Source organism: Armigeres subalbatus, chromosome 1 (assembly GCF_024139115.2).
Source record: "Armigeres subalbatus isolate Guangzhou_Male chromosome 1, GZ_Asu_2, whole genome shotgun sequence".
In the NCBI taxonomy this organism is placed as follows: domain Eukaryota; kingdom Metazoa; phylum Arthropoda; class Insecta; order Diptera; family Culicidae; genus Armigeres; species Armigeres subalbatus.
Window position 1 is genome coordinate 55,940,065 of NC_085139.1, and position 17,716 is coordinate 55,957,780.

General features: G+C 40.1%; 1 protein-coding gene across 1 annotated transcript in view; it reads right to left on the reverse strand.

The window, feature by feature from the left end:
- The window catches only part of LOC134206184 (uncharacterized), a 152,020-nt gene extending 138,652 nt beyond the window's left edge, over nucleotides 1–13,368 (reverse strand). The window contains exon 1 of the mRNA XM_062681875.1: nucleotides 13,180–13,368. Within this exon, the coding sequence (XP_062537859.1) occupies nucleotides 13,180–13,368 (189 nt within the window). The remainder of the gene's footprint in view (nucleotides 1–13,179) is intronic.
- Between the last annotated feature and the right edge of the window lie 4,348 nt (nucleotides 13,369–17,716).

Consider the following 17,716-nt stretch of genomic DNA (forward strand, 5'->3'; position numbering starts at 1 on the left):
TCGACTAAATGTCCATTCGACTAAATGTCCATTTGACTTAATTTCTATTCGACTAAATGTCCATTCGACTAAATGTCCCTTCGACCAAATATACTTTCGACTAAATGTCATTCGACGAAAAGTCATCCGACGAAATGTCATTCGACGAACAGTCCCAAAGCCCGCCGAATAGGACATTTGGCCGAAGAGTACATTTGGCCGAATAGGAAATTAGGCCGAATAGGACAATAGGCAAAATAGGACATTAAGCAGAATAGCACATTAAGCAGAATAGGATATAAGGCCTAATAGGACATTACGCCGAATACGACATTTGGCCGAATATGACATTTGGGCGAATAGGGCATTTGGTCGAAGAGTACATTGGGCCGAATAGGACATTTGGCCGAATAGGACAATAAGCAGAATAGAGCATTAAGCAGAATAGGTTATTAGGCCTGATAGGACATTACGCCGAATAGAACATTATACCGAACAGGAGCAGTGGTGGAGTTAAATGGTGTTGTACGAACTTGTTTTATGACAAGTAAATTAAAAATAAAAGATTTATTGCGGTGTTTCTAAAAGGCACATAATTATGGCTCCAAAATTGTCCAAAGAATGATGAGTTCACATAAAAAATAAATATTACGAAAACGGTAAATATTCCCGACTGAATAATGACTTTGGCTAACTCCTCTAACCGACTACGATGAATCTATACCACCTGGTTAAAAGAAATTTAGTCGAATGATGTTTCGACTATTCGGTCGAAATTTAGTTTTCGGCCAATAATTAACGAATTATGGTTGGAAGACAATTTTCTACTGAACTAATTATTGTATAAATTTTGAGTGAAAAAAAGAGTATCAATGAAAAGAATAAGAAAACCATGTCCATTCGACCAAATTCCAATCAACGAAATATTCCAAAGCTGACTACGATGAAGTATTAGGAAAATAACAGTGATGACATTGATTTTTACCAGGTGCCGGAAAATTGAATAGAGCGTATTTCATCATCAGTATCATAAGTGTTTTTTTTTTCTAATCCAATCCTTTTTATAATCCAATCTGTCAGCTCAGGTGAGCAATCCTCATTGGCTTTCGTATTCGCTTCTTCCGCTGCTGATTGAACTTGCTCACGTCAACTGAATTCCTCTAATTAGTTTATCCCCGTATTTTGTGGATTATTTATTCAAATTGAACCAAAAATCTATTGACGAATTATCCATTGAACTAATTACCTATTAGCTACTAAACACTTTCAACATTCGACTAAACTTCCATTCGAGCAAATGTCCTTTCGACTAAATATGCTTCTGACTAAATGTTCTTTCGACTAAATGTCCATTCGACCAGCCGAACAGGACATAAGGCCGAATAGGTCATTTGGCCGAATAGGACATTAGGCGGAATAGTACATAAGGCCGAATAAGTCATTTGGCAGAATAGGGCATTTGGCCGAATAGGACATTAGACCGTTAAGGACATTAGACCGAAAAGGACATAAGGCCGAAAAGGACATTTGGCCGAATAGGACACTAGGCCGATAAAGTCATTTGACCTATTAGGACATTTGGCCGAATAGGTCATTAGGCCAAATAGGACATTAGACCAAATAGGACATTATGCCGAATAGGACATTAGGCCGAATAGGACAGTAGGCCGAATAGGACATTTGGTTGAATAGTAAAAAAGGCCGATTAGGTCATTTGGCCGAATAAGACATTACGCCGAATAGGACATTAGGCGGAATAGTACATAAAGCCGATTGGGTCATTTGGCCGAATAGAAAATAAAGTCATGTCCAAAGAACTTCTTCATTTACATAAAATCAAAATTGAAAACAGACAATTTTCCGTCATCCATGTATGTATTTACATGAATGCATCTGTAATCTTTTTGGAGATTTCTTCCAAAAAATATGCACCACCTTTTGGGAACAAGATCGCGACCTAGATATTTTTCCGCCTACCCCAGAATTCGCTATGGATATCGGTGTTAATCAGATCCTGGTGAACGATATTCTAAACGCTTTAAAAAACATAGATGCATCTAAAGTCCCTGGTCCTGACGGTATTCCACTGATATTTATGAAAAGTCTGGCTTAAAATCTGACGATACCTTTGTTTTGGCTCCTTAGATTGTCATTGGAATCCGGAAATTTTCGTCTCACTTCTTATTTCTCATTTCACACTTCACTGTAAAAAGACGTCTGTGAGTGTGAGAAATGAGGAGTGAGAAGTGAGACGTCTCATTTCCCATTAATCATTTCTCACTTCTCTCGGCCATGTTCGGTAAAATGTCCTATTCAGCCAAGGTTCTATCACAAACACTCGAATGACAAACGCCCGAATTTCACACTACTGATATGATATATGAGTGAGATGCCTCACTACTTACATCACAGTCACACTGTAAAAAGTGAGGAAAGCAAAGTGAGAAGGTAGACGCATTTCTTATCGCTCATCACTTCTAGCTTCTTATTTCTCACTTTTCACAGTGGGACGCAGGCTTGTAAAATGTCATCTGCATGTCATTTGACTAATTTGTTCATAACTTTCTTCAGAAGCCAAATTTATTCCATAATTTTAGATGTACTCATAACGCTTGAGTAGGGCTATATTTTTGTTCAAGGGTACATTGCTCTAAATATTATATATGAGGCTGGATAGTGGAAACTCTCCAAAATGTCACGTGTCATTTGACATAATAACATTTGAATGACATTTTGCCTCCCACGCCTCAGATTACATAATAACAGCAATGTCTTGTTGACAAAGTTGCAGGCACATTTAAGCGCTATAAGTTCGTCATACCTCAGGAATGATGGCTACCTTCAGAAAAAAGTTCTGGGAAAATTATACAACCGAATGCAAATGACATTTTACAACACTGGTGGGACGTGAGATGTGAGACGTCAAACGGCACATTCGGCTGGATTACCTGTTCGGCTAAGTGACCTATTCGACCAAGTGACCTATTTAACAAAATTGCTTATTCGGCCAAATTACCTATTCGGCCCAATGGCCTATTCGACTATATGACCCTTTCGGCCAAATGACTTTCGGCCTAATGGTTTGTTCCACTAATGGTATATTCGGTCAAACAACTGTCGGCCTAGTGGCCTTCGGCAACATGGCATTCGGCCGAAAGGTGTTCGACCAAACGGCCCTTCTCCGATTGAAACTTAGGTATAGTAAAATTCCAGTTATGTTGGAGCGCAGGTCAAATTTCCAACAAAATCAGTTAACGGGAGACCGAGATGCAGAGTTCCAAAGTTGACCGTTTCGTATGAAAAAGAGCAAGTGGGCACTCTATTATGCGGGCCAGTGTATAACATAGATGACAGATATTTCAACTAGAATTCTTGTGTAAACTTTTGAATTGTTATACGTTGCCGCACTACTCCCATCCGCTAAACTGATTACGGAAGTACATACGCAACTGATTACCAATACACCCAATATTTTTTTTACACGGTTGGTATTCTTCAATTTCCCGGTTAACCTGATTTTCCACAGCTTTTTAAATACCACCTAAATTTTCTTTGATTTTTTGAGAATTTTTTCATGGGGTTAACTCAAAGTTTCATCAACGCTAAAGGTCGTAATCAACTAAAACCCACCCGTGTAAAAAAAGAACCGGGTGTAGTCGAACGTTACCAATAGCCAATACATTGAACAGTCGCAATTGGGCTGCGTTTTACATAGAAATGATCGTTGCACCATCTCCAAACGATTCCCAATTGCATTCCAAATCTTCGATACATTTGAACCAACGGTGGTGGATGTTTACGTCATTCAAAAATGCTAAATAGTAGAAATATGAGCGCCTGACAATTTTATATTAATTCTGAATAGCTTGTCCTCAAGCTATCAGTACACTTTTTGTGAGAACGACAAGTATTTGTCAAATCTGCCTGATATCCATGTTGATATCTATTCAGTTTGATGGATGAACTTGACAAATATTTGTCATCATGACAAAGAGTTTACGAGCTTTATAATGGATTGAAGAGCAACATCTAGACAAAAATAAAATTGAAATCGAGAAAGTTCTATTCTCCCGAAGATTCCCGCATTAAATTCCAATTCATGCGAAACATGATTATGATTGCCCCATTTGCCAATAAATTTGAAACCCACTGCAACGCCAAGTGCGGTATTCACTCTTCGGTGGATGATTTTACCTGTACTGTTTCGCTCACCTCAGAGAAGAAGTTGTGTCTGCTCCGGCTGCAGGACAATGACAAATGGAACCCCTCTGATCTCACCCAAATGGGAAACTTTATCGGGTTGAAAGAGGGACGGAAGGACGGGACAGGAGAGCGGGTCAAAAAGGTCGTCAAGAGGGAAAATCCCCTTTTGTTGCGCGGAGATGCACACAGGTAGGTGTTCGGTCATGTGCCGAGCTATAAGCTGGACAGGACATGGCTTCTGGCAGTAAACCGAAACAAGATCATCGAGTTCGAGTATGCCTTCCGCACTTTGTCCCATTCATCAAACAGAATCTTCCGTTCTCATTTTATGCAACATTATTGAATTATGTTCGATACGCATCGAGAGAAGCTTTAAAACAAGATTGTAAACTTATTGTGTTCGAAAATCGATTTGTATTTACGAGTAATTCTACGAATATGGAAGCAATTATCAATGAACAAGTTAACACTTGAATTTTTATTGGACGTAACTTTGTTGCATTAAAGTGAACAAATTCGATTCATCAACCTTTCCTTCAGAAAGAAAAAACTCAGAATGGATTTTGGATTCCATTATACTGAAAAATCCAATAAAATTCTACTCAAAGTGCTGTAGTAATCGGAAGTCAACGGAAAGAATTTTTCCTCCTTCAAGCTATTCTGTTCAATGAGTGTTCCGAATTCCGATATTTTCTACCTCTCTTACGTCACATGATCATACTCTTTCGATTTGGAAGTTTAATCTCCGATTTCCATAAAATCATTTTGAAATTCTTCCCTGTCATCGGGATGCAGTTCGACCACAAACACAAAGCCGGCATGAATTTCTAATTATTAGTCCTCTTCAACACCTTTTCACCGCTGGGTCAAAGCTCTGCATTTTCTGAAAACCAAGAAGTGTGATGAAAAATGAGATGTAAAGCTCTCGCTCCGAAGCAAATAATGCAAATTTATGCAAATACTCCCACTCGGCCAGCCCGGGATGACACCACTAGCCTAGACAGGATTAGAAAGTTGCGAACATATTTCAAGGTTGCACAAGTGCTCGTAAAGCCAGCCGAACTGACTGAGGGTTCTTAGTTCGAGATTAGCACCGGATTCGAACTTTTGTGCCACGATGTGCAATTTCAATCCTCCGGGAGATAAAATCGCTATAATTCCCCAGCTTTTCGCCCTGTTTGTACTTTTGGCAACAAAGATAAGAAGCACAAGTTGACTCCAACAGCGATCGATAATGTTTCCTTCTTGGAATCCGGGAAAGAAAAACACATCCGTACTACGCCGTACTTACAATCCACGCCAGACAAGAAGAAAAATAAACGGAACGGCTTTTCCAACCCACATATGAGACTACCCCGGCCCGGAGTAGCAAACGTCGTATTTACTACCGCAGAGGGATTCACAGAATTGGAAAATCAGTGTGAAAGCTCCAACAGGGCAGCCTTTCGTTCTCGGTTCCATTCAGGTGGAAAGTTGTTGGCAGTTTACCTTTTTGGGGGGTGGGGATGCTTCCCATCATCGTGCAATGGAATCCGCTCTCTGATCCTTCTCGATGGCGAAACTCCCACCGCCACGCGTTGAAGCTCTTCGTTTACCCGGGAGAAGAAAATCCAAACAACAGCAGCCTCTGGGGTGGGCGGAAGAAAAACTATTTTTCCTTTACGTCCACTCTTCTGCACGTGTCCGTAAAGCGGTTACCGGGAATGACGTGATGGATGCATATTTTGAATAGGAAACGCAAAGAAAAAGACAACTGTTCCGGATACAAAAAGCATGGAGCCGTACCGACGGAAATAGGTTTCGTTAGAAACAACAATGTGAGATGTGTTCCGTGAATTTTATTATCACATAACCTCGCAGCTATTTGAGTTTTTAGAATATGTTGAGTGCTTGTTGTTTTATTGCAGTCCCACGTATTCTGCGAGCAATTGCAACGAACGCCGTAAAAATGACACCGTAGAAATTTCATCGAATTCTGAAAGTAATTCCACTAAATCCTGGAAGAAAATTCACAGAATGAATTCTGAACAAAATTTCTCCTGATACCGAATAAAATTACTCTGAAATACGGATGTATCACTCGACCTCCAAATATTTACAAAAATCTTCTTCCGATTGCCGAAAGGAATTCCTCCGAATTCCGAAAGGAATTCTACCGAATTCCGAAAGGAATTCTACCGAATTCCGAAAGGAATTCTACCGAATTCCGAAAGGAATTCTACCGAATTATCGAAAGGAATTCTTCCGAATTATCGAAAGGAATTCTTCCGAATTATCGAAAGGAATTCTTCCGAATTATCGAAAGGAATTCTTCCGAATTATCGAAAGGAATTCTTCCGAATTCCGAAAGGAATTCTTCCGAATTCCGAAAGGAATCCTTCCGAATTCCGAAAGGAATTCTTCCGAATTCCGAAAGGAATTCTTCCGAATTCCGAATGAAATTCTTCCGAATTCCGAATGAAATTCATCCGAATTCCGAATGGAATTCATCCGAACTCCGAATGAAATTCATCCGAATTCCGAATGAAATTCATCCGAATTCCGAATGGAATTCATCCGAATTCCAAATGAAATTCTTCCGAATACCGGATGGAATTCTTCCGAAGTCCGAATGGAATTCTTCCGAATTCGAATGGAATTCTTCCGAATTCGAATGGAATTCTTCCGAATTCAGATGGAATTCTTCCGAATTCAGATGGAATTCTTCCGAATTCGAATGGAATTCTTCCGAATTCGAATGGAATTCTTCCGAATTCGAATGGAATTCTTCCGAATTCTGAATGGAGTTCTGCCGAATTCAGAATGGAATTCTTCCGAATTCGAATGGAATTCTTCCGAATTCGAAGGAATTCTTCCGAATTCGAAGGAATTCTTCCGAATTCGAAAGGAATTCTTCCGAATTCGAAGGAATTCTTCCGAATTCGAAAGGAATTCTTCCGAATTCGAAAGGAATTCTTCCGAATTCGAAGGAATTCTTCCGAATTCAAAGGAATTCTTCCGAATTCGAAAGGAATTCTTAAGAAATCGAAAGGAATTCTTCCGATTCCGAAAAGGAATTCTTCCGAATTCGAAAGGAATTCTTCCGAATTCGAAGGAATTCTTCCGAATTCGAAAGGAATTCTTCCGAATTCGAAGGAATTCTTCCGAATTCGAAAGGAATTCTTCCGAATTCGAAAGGAATTCTTCCGAATTCGAAAGGAATTCTTCCGATTCGAAAGGAATTCTTCCGAATTCGAAAGGAATTCTTCCGAATTCGAAGGAATTCTTCCGATTTCCGAAGGAATTCTTCCGAATTCCGAAAGGAATTCTTCCGAATTCGAAAGGAATTCTTCCGAATTCGAAAGGAATTCTTCGAATTCGAAGGAATTCTTCCGAATTCGAAAGGAATTCTTCCGAATTCGAAAGGAATTCTTCCGAATTCGAAAGGAATTCTTCCGAATTCGAATGGAATTCTTCCGAATTCGAATGGAATTTTTCTGAATTCGAATGGAATTCTTCCGAGTTCTGCCGATTCGAATGGAATTCTTCCGATTCGAATGGAATTCTTCCGAATTCGAATGGAATTCTTCCGAATTCGAATGTAATTCTTCCGAATTCCGAATGTAATTCTTCCGAATTCCGAAAGGAATTCTTCCGAATTCCGAAAGGAATTCTTCCGAATTCCGAAAGGAATTCTTCCGAATTCCGAAAGGAATTCTTCCCGAATTCCGAAAGCAATTCTTCCCGAATTCCGAAAGGGATTCTTCCCGAACTCCGAAAGCAATTCTTCCGAATTTCGAAAGGAATTCTTTCGAATTCCGAAAGGAATTCTTTCGAATTCCGAATGTAATTCTTCCGAATTCCGAATGGAATTCTTCCGACTTCCGAATGGAATTCTTCCGAATTCCGAATGGAATTCTTCCGAATTCCGAATGGAATTCTTCCGAATTCCGAATGGAATTCTTCCGAATTCCGAATGGAATTCTTCCGAATTCCGAATGGAATTCTTCCGAACGTCGAATGGAATTCTTCCGAATTCGAATGGAATTCTTCCGAATTCAGAATGGAATTCTTCCGAATTCGAATGGAATTCTTCCGAATTCGAATGGAATTCTTCCATTCCGGATGGAATTCTTCCGAATTCGAATGGAATTCTTCCGAATTCGAATGGAATTCTTCCGAATTCGAATGAAATTCTTCCGATTCGAATGGAATTCTTCCGAATTCCGAATGGAATTCTTCCGAATTCCGAATGGAATTCTTCCGAATTCCGAATGGAATTCTTCCGAATTCCGAATGGAATTCTTCCGAATTCCGAATGGAATTCTTCCGAATTTCCGAATGGAATTTTTCTGAATTCCGAATGGAATTCTTCCGAGTTCTGCCGAATTCCGAATGGAAGTCTGCCGAATTCCGAATGGAATTCTGCCGAATTCCGAATGTAATTCTTCCGAATTCCGAATGTAATTCTTCCGAATTCCGAATAGAATTCTTCCGAATTCCGAATGGAATTCTGCCGAATTCCGAATGGAATTCTTCCGAATTCCGAATGGAATGCTGTCGAATTCCGAATGGAATTCTTCCGAATTCGAATGGAATTCTTCCGAATTCGAATGGAATTCTTCCGAATTCCGAATGGAATTTTTCTGAATTCGAATGGAATTCTTCCGAGTTCTGCCGATTCGAATGAAATTCTGCCCAATTCTGAATGGAATTCTGCCGAATTCGAATGTAATTCTTCCGAATTCCAGATGTAATTCTTCCAATTCGAAAGGAATTCTACTGAATTCGAAAGGAATTCTGCCGAATTCGAAAGGAATTCTACCGAATTCGAAAGGAATTCTACCGAATTCGAAGGAATTCTTCCGAATTCGAAAGCAATTCTTCCGATTCCGAAAGGAATTCTTCCGAATTCGAAAGGAATTCTTCCGAATTCGAAAGGAATTCTTCCGAATTCGAAAGGAATTCTTCCGAATTCGAAAGGAATTCTTCCGAATTCGAAAGGAATTCTTCCGAATTCGAAAGGAATTCTTCCGAATTCGAAGGAATTCTTCCGAATTCGAAAGGAATTCTTCCGAATTCGAAAGGAATTCTTCCGATTCGAAAGGAATTCTTCCGAATTCGAAGGAATTCTTCCGATTCGAAGGAATTCTTCCGAATTCGAATGGAATTCTTCCGAATTCGAATGGAATTCTTCCGAATTCCGAATGGAATTCTTCCGAATTCCGAATGGAGTTCTTCCGAATTCCGAATGGAATTCTTCCGAATTCCGAATGGAGTTCTTCCGAATTCCGAATGGAATTCTTCCGAATTCCGAATGGAATTCTTCCGAATTACGAATGGAATTCTTCCGATTCGAATGGAATTCTTCCGAATTCGAATGGAATTCTTCCGAATTCGAATGGAATTCTTCCGAATTCGAATGGAATTCTTCCGAATTCGAATGGAATTCTTCCGAATTCAGAATGGAATTCTTCCGAATTCGAATGGAATTCTTCCGAATTCAGAATGGAATTCTTCCGAATTCAATGGAATTCTTCCGAATTCAGATGGAATTCTTCCGAATTCGAATGGAATTCTTCCGAATTCGAATGGAATTCTTTCGAATTCCGAATGGAATTCTTTCGAATTCCGAATGGAATTCTTCCGAATTCCGAATGGAATTCTTCCGAATTCCGAATGGAATTCTCCCGAATTCCGAATGGAATTCTCCCGAATTCCGAATGGAATTCTCCCGAATTCCGAATGGAATTCTCCCGAATTCCGAATGGAATTCTCCCGAATTCCGAATGGAATTCTCCCGAATTCCGAATGGAATTTATCCGAATTCCGAATTGAATTCTTCCAAACTCCGAATGGAATTCTTCCGAAATCCGATAGGAATTCTTCCGAAATCCGATGGGAATTCTTCCGAATTCCGATTGGAATTCTTCCGAATTCGAATTATTCCGAATTCATTCTGAATTCCGAACGGAATCCTTCCGAATTCGAACGGAATCCTTCCGAATTCGAACGGAATCCTTCCGAATTCGAACGGAATCCTTCCGAATTCGAACGGAATCCTTCCGAATTCCGAATGGAATTCTTCCGAATTCCGAATGGAATTCTTCCGAATTCCGAATGGAATTCTTCCGAATTCCGAATGGAATTCTTCCGAATTCCGAATGGAATTCTTCCGAATTCCGAATGGAATTCTTCCGAATTCCGAATGGAATTCTTCCGAATTCCGAATGGAATTCTTCCGAATTCCGAATGGAATTCTTCCGAATTCCGAATGGAATTCTTCCGAATTCCGAATGGAATTCTTCCGAATTCCGAATGGAATTCTTCCGAATTCCGAATGGAATTCTTCCAAATTCCGAATGGAATTCTTCCGAATTCCGAATTCCGAATGGAATTCTTCCGAATTCCGAATGGAATTCTTCCGAATTCCGAATGGAATGCTTCCGAATTTCGAATGGAATTCTCCCGAATTCCGTATGGAATTTTTCCGAATTCCGAATAGAGTTCTGCCGAATTCCGAATGGAATTCATTTTCGAATTCGAATGGAACTTTTCCGAATTCTGAATGGAATTCTTCCGGATTTTGAATAGAAATCCTCCGAATTCTGAATGGAGTTTTTCCCAATTTCGAATGTGTTTCTCCTTATTTCGACTCGATTTTTTTCCGATGTTCGATTGGAATTCCTCCGCATTGCGAATGAAATTTAGTTTTTCGAATTGAAATCAACCTAATTTTGAATGCAGTACATCCGACTTCTAGTTTGGATCCCGCACTCATTGGCTGTGTACAAATGAGGAAGAGTGACCTTGAACAAGACATTCGATTTAGCCAGAATCCCTTGAGCTTACGAATGAGGTCACTTCGAAAGCCAAACGAAATTCATTCAACTTATGGTTGGATTTTTTCCTATTTCCGGTGGGATTTTGTCCAAAATGTGAACAAAATTCTATCGAAACCCAAATGAAATTCATTCGATTTACGAACGTTATTTTTCCGAATGATGAACAGAATTTGTTCAAATTTCGAAAGGAATTTTTCCGAATTTCAAAAGGAATTCGTTCGAATTTCGAGTTCCAAAAGAAGTTTGTTTGTAACTCCGTTAGAAAATCAATTAAATTCCTTTATTTAAATAAATTTCGTTTGAAGGAATGTCATTCAGAATTCACAGAAATTCTTTCTAGAATACGATGAAATTCCGTTCGGAACTAGAAGGAATTTCGTTGTGATTTCGAAGAAATTCCGTTCCAAAGGGAGAAAATATATATACATTTTTATTTAATAATTCCAATTGAAATAAAGCCATAATTGCAAGTGATAGTAGAAGCAATTGTTAGAATATTGTATATTTAACAAAAATCAGAAGGATCCAACCACCATTCGACGCAAATTTGCGTATGCATTATCTACATATTAAATTATAACTAGTTTCACATTCTAACCCTAAAGAATGATATTATGCTGGACTTCCAAACATGATTCGATATGTTTGTGTATCAAATTTCCACCGCTTCTGAATATAATTAGCCTGTCCACACTGACTGAACGGTAAGTCCAATAGACACAAAATCAATATTCTATCTGAGACTCACTACGCTCTACCATTCGTTTAATCCAATCATGTAACGCCTCCTGGCGAATTCCCAGACTTTCCTATCCACCAAGCAAAGCGCAATCAGAAACCACCATTCGGACCACTCGATACCGGGAATAGAGCCATAATCCCCGATATCATCACCCTGGCAAACCGGCAGAAATCAAGGACGAAGAGCATTTCTTCGCATGAAGGAGCGCAACATAGATCCAGCGCCTGGGTTCTCTTCACCGTCCATCTGCGTCTCGTCGTTGCCATCGTATCAACCTCACCGCCGGGATAGGCAGCTCGGCAATCGATAAATATTAATTCGATTTGATTTCATTAGTAGCCTCGGAACCGCGATCGGACGGGGACGTCAGCTGCGGACGGGGCGAAAACGGCCGAATCCCTCGAGGCTTCCGATGATGGCACAGTCCGTCAAGGAGGGCGCACCATGGCTACTGTCTGCTACGATGACGACGACGACGACGACGCACGGGCAACGATGATTATGATGCTGATGAGATGCGATGAATCTCGGCGAAAGACAAATATTTGCTCATAAATAGTGAGAAGATGACCCCGTTCGGGTTCCTACTGAAGCAGCAGTGGCTGCCAAGGATCGTGGGCGGCGCGAACGGTCGAATGGGTTAGATGCCAAGCTCGGGAAAAATATTTTGATTGGCACCTTCTCTCGACTAGCGACTAGCAGTCGGCCAGGCAGGTGAATTGATTTTCCGATCAAGCATGTGGCGAGCTTTCTTCCGATTAATTGGAAAATTCATTTTCGCCGCTTCCATTCGATTATTGTTTGCTCGAAATCCGAGGGGAAATCTACGGATTCCGTTTGGAAATTTTCGTTGGGGAATTCCCTTGTGGAATGTTCAAATTGCGGCAGCCGCAGGATGTTCTCATATTTTTGATATTGAGGATGCGTGAAACACGGGGAATTTCTACTGGTTGTGAAGCTTGATACACGCCTGAGTTACGGAATGCGTCAACCTTTAAGAAAATCAGAGGTGAGCCAGCCAAGGGCTGAAAACCTCTTAAATAAAGACGATAATAATAATAACCTTTAAGAAATCCGAATATAAAAGACTTCAAAATATCCTGAGATTGATGAGTAAATATAATTTATCCAGCATAAAATCGAATTACCATTCAATTAAAGCTAGTATTTAGCATTATTCAATTCATTACTTTTTAAACTTCTTTTTTCTTCATTTTCATGCGTTTTGATTCTTTCGATTTTCTTGATTCGCTGTGTCTGAGAGCCGTGAATTGTCCAATCCGTTCGTTCCCTCCAGGAACGTCAAGCTCTAAATTAGTTTTGCCTCAATTATTCAGCATTATTTCCAATTCATGGACCACCTACCTCGCATCTGAAATCAGATTTTGCTCACCAAAAATTTCAAAACCTCTCCAATGGCCAAGAGCCAACCCAACCGTCGCTGACGGCGTCGCAGCACGTCCAGTTGTTAATTCGCATTGTTGTGACAGTTTCTATTGCCATCTGTTCGTCCCCTCGTTGGTTGTTGGTGTCTTGCTTTCCCGAGCCACCCATCGCATACTGTCCGGCGACCGACTTGTTGTTGGCTGTAATTTTTCGCTTTGCCGCTTTCGGTGCCATTGTGGTGAGGATCCTCGCCTCGGTTCCGCAGACAGACACGAACAAACGCCATGCAATCTGTTTCAATATGCATTCGGCTTGTTTGTTTCGGCTGCCCCCACTGACTGCGTGCTGTGTAGCATTCTGCACGGGAAACGGAATGGTTGGATGGGGTGGTGCTCCGAATGCCAATGCCTAAGTTGTTCCGGGATTAATTGCTCCAGTTGACGGTGGGTATTTGAAGTTTTAATTGGACTGTCAAACTAAGGCAGAGGACGAACATGCTTCGCTGAATGAATAATAGTTTTATCATTGTCGTAAGGTGGTTTGTAATCCTTATCTTTATTCCTAGAAGACCTTTCATCACCTTTACAGCATTAATACGATACTACAGATTCGTTAAAAAGCCTTTACCAAAGTACTGTTGAAAACTATTGTCACAGAATGGCATAACGACGTTCGCTGAAAGATTCTCTTTCACGAGCTCAAAGTATTGAAGCAGAAATAGAATTGTCTTGCTCAAAAGGGCCTTATTGAATGAGTGAATGAACGAATGCATCAATGGAGAATCTAACAGAATGTTCCCATCAACGAAGCGAGAACGATAGAGTAAAAGCACTGCTGATTTTCCTGGCCGGGATCCAATGCTACCTGTAACCGTCCAGTCATAGAGATGGGATCCCACTTTTATTCATATTTGCTCGTAGAAAAGCAGCTCGAATGGGTTTAAGTGCAGCGCATTCCGAAGGGATGGAAAACTTTTCGTTTGTGAATAGAACGACGAGGACAATGACGATTTATCTGAAAGAGGGTCAAATCAACCTGGTGGTACACAAGCATGGCGCCATTCGTTTGAAAAGGTAAATTCTGGTTCAAAATATAATGCACTCTATTTTTTTTCTATACGGATTCCTTACACTGCCAACAGTACAGAGTTCATTTTTCTCCCGGTACATTACTGTTAGCTTTATAATAAAATAATATGTAATAATATAATGCCTTTCTCGATGTTGAATTCGAATTAGTGTGATAAATGCAAAGCTAATTGCCCACATTTTGGCGTGTAAAACTTTGATGCGTTTCTATTTGAATGCAGTTTTCCCAATTCTGGCTAACAGGGTTTGCAGAAATGACTCTCAATAGATAACGAACGACGATGGAAGAAAGGAAAAAACTGTTCCGAATCATAACAAGCCATGATAACAAATTGATAAAACTTGTAAATAAGTGCGAAAAAAACCGAATCGTTAGGCAGCCCCAACATAGAAGTAATGAATTTCGCTTTGTTTTCGCTCATTTTGTGTTGAAAACCGCACAGCTGTGTAGAACAAGTTGAAATGCATCATCAGAACCAGTGCTCCCCGCGTTTTGAGCTTTTTGAAAGAAATTTATCATGGGGTATAACCCTCCGAATCAGAAAAATATCACGACAGCTTGCAAAAAAAGTATATCACAGTTTGCTACATATCGTATATTTATTCAGAGATGATAGGTGAGATACTTTGTCATTCTCTTATGAATTCAATCCTTGCTGGCTAATAATTCTCCTAATCCTTTCGAAACGAATGGGTCATATACCCAGCATTTTAGAATAGCCGCGTGAAATCACAGAAGAGAGCTAGTTTCCCACCTTTTTCAGTTGTTCACCAGGATGTTGGCATTACGGGAAAAATATCGGAGGTCAAGGTACGAGACGGCGTGGAGCGCAGCGAGCGAGATGGGCAGACCAGGTGCAAAACGACTTAACGAGCGTGGGGCGTATCCGAGGATGGAGAGATGCGGCCTCGAACCGTGCATTGTGGCGTCAAATTGTTGATTCAGTGTTATCTGTTTAGATGTTAACTAAATAAATGAAGTGAATGAATCGGAGGTCAAGTATGACTAAACCCTAAAGACGTTTACAATGGATCAATCGCCGCGAAATTGCTGGTGGGGATTCTCATTTAGTGTCCGCAGAAGATGGTCGAAGGCCAGTAAATCGACCGAAACGTCCGGACAGTCTGGCAAAGTTTTGTTTTGTCATTTTTCGCCGAAAACAAATCGATGAGAATCCCCAACAACAAAACCCTAAAGACCCAGATAGCCGAAACCTTGGGAAGATATCGCCTCTGGTAGCTCAATCAAGTTTAGTCATCCTGAACGTCAAGTCCATGATCAATTTTCAGGAATACGAATTGCTCAAGGTACTCCAAAACGTTCTCGAATTCAGGTCACTTCTTCTTCTTCTTCTTACTGGCATTACATCCCACACTGGGACAGAGCCGCCTCGCAGCTTAATGTTCATTAAGCACTTCCACAGTTACTAACTGCGAGGTTTCTTAGCCAAGGTACCATTTTTGCCTTCGAATATCATGAGGCTGACACAATGATACTTTTATGCTCAGTGAAATCGAGACGATTTCCAATCCGAAAATTGCCTAGACCGGGAATCGAACCAAGCCACCCTCAGCATGGTCTTGCTTTGTAGCAGCGCGTCTTACCACACGGCTAAGGAGGTCACGTTTAGATCAACCAAGGCTTTTACAATGTCCTCGTCGTCGGTATATACCTGTGCGGCCTAGTTCTGCCGAACGAGCTATCACGGGGTGTGCTGTCTAATCGCGCGTGCGACTCCGTTCGTTGTCCCACGAGGAAAGAGGCAAAGTCATGGCCTGCTATTTGCTAGGCAACCAAACCGTTATACGATATTTGCATATTTATCATCAATGCACTCTAAAAGTGGATTGCCCAACTCCTAATATATCGCACCTCACATTCCCCTTCTTCTCTCACTAAAAGAGAAAAAACATTGACTTCCATTCAATTCCTATATTCAAAATCATCCTAATTCACCGAATTCAAATATTTCAATGTGATTTTTCAATCTGATACTCAAATCCAATGTATGAACCCGAAAAGCAAATCCATTTTTTTTCTTTATTAAAGAGGCTTTCAGCTCTTGGCTGGTTCGCTTCTGAAAAGCTAATCCAATATTCCTATTCCATGAACAAAGTTTTATTCCCAGACCAACATTGGAACGTTTTTATAATGGAATACTAAAATCAAACATTCATATAAAATGATCAAGTTTTTTTTCATTCTCCTCATCTTCCATGCATTACAACTAGTTCTCGGTTTACTATTTATGTGTTCTTTAGCATTTCCACAGTAATTAATTGAAAGTTTTATTTATGCCTGCCATTGCATGGTTATGTATTTTGTCCATCCAATTTTCACAACTAATATTCTAATCCAGCTCCATCTTTCAAATACAATCTCTAGCTTATAACCAAAAGTTGATTCTAAAATAATATTAAATATTTGCAACCAAGCCAATTCCAATTTTCAAATCTAACAATCATGTTACCTCACCCATTATCAAAAATCAAATGTTTCATTGAAAACCAATACCAAAAACAATCCAAGTTCAATATTTCAATTCAAAGTCCACATACAAATACGCAAATACATATTTACTTAGCAAATTAATCCAGCCTTTTTTTTCACATTCTGAAAATGTCAACTATTTCTATTTTTTTGCAAATATTTCCAGCATTGCAATCCAAAACCAATAGAATTCGATCCGGCAGTCCATATCCAATAGAATTTGATGGCCTTCCAATCAAAACAATATCGGTGGTTCGCCAAACATACTATGCCCTTCAAGCTCAACCCAATAAGTCCGGTACTCTCACACAACACCTTCGAAATTCAAATTTGAATAGTTGTGTTCTGCTGATCCGCATTAACGTTGCTTTGACGCGAACAATCCGCCCCTCTTTTACACAACCTTCACCATCAAAAGCTGCAACAATCCGATACTCTTCCAGAGGACCTTCGACAACACAAGCAGAAAACCGATGGGAAAACAAAATTTAATCATTTATTCCGAAAAAAAAATCATGTTTAGTCGAAACCGATAAGAACAACAAATCATATTACCATATTACAAGTGGAAACCGATGAGAAAACGAATCATTTACTTCGGCGCTACTCAAGAATTCTTTCGACATTTTAACTCGTTCAAGTTCATTTATGCTGGCGCTCTTCCAGAGCGCCTTCAACTTTTTTTTAAGTAAAAACCGTTGAGAAACAACACATTTGTCAATCCTGTCATCGACATCAGAAGTCGAAACCGATGTGCAAATCATTTTATCCGACGCTCTTTCAGAGCGTCTTCGACACTACAAGTCCAAACCGATGAGCAAATCATTCATTCCGACGCTTCCCACAGCGTCTTCGACATCACAAGTCGAATCCGATAGACAAATCATTCAATCCGACGCTTTTACAGAGCGTCTTCGACATCACAAGTCGAAACCGATGAGCAAATTTATCAATCCGACGCTCTTCCAGAGCGTCTTCGACATCACAAGCCGAAACCGATGTG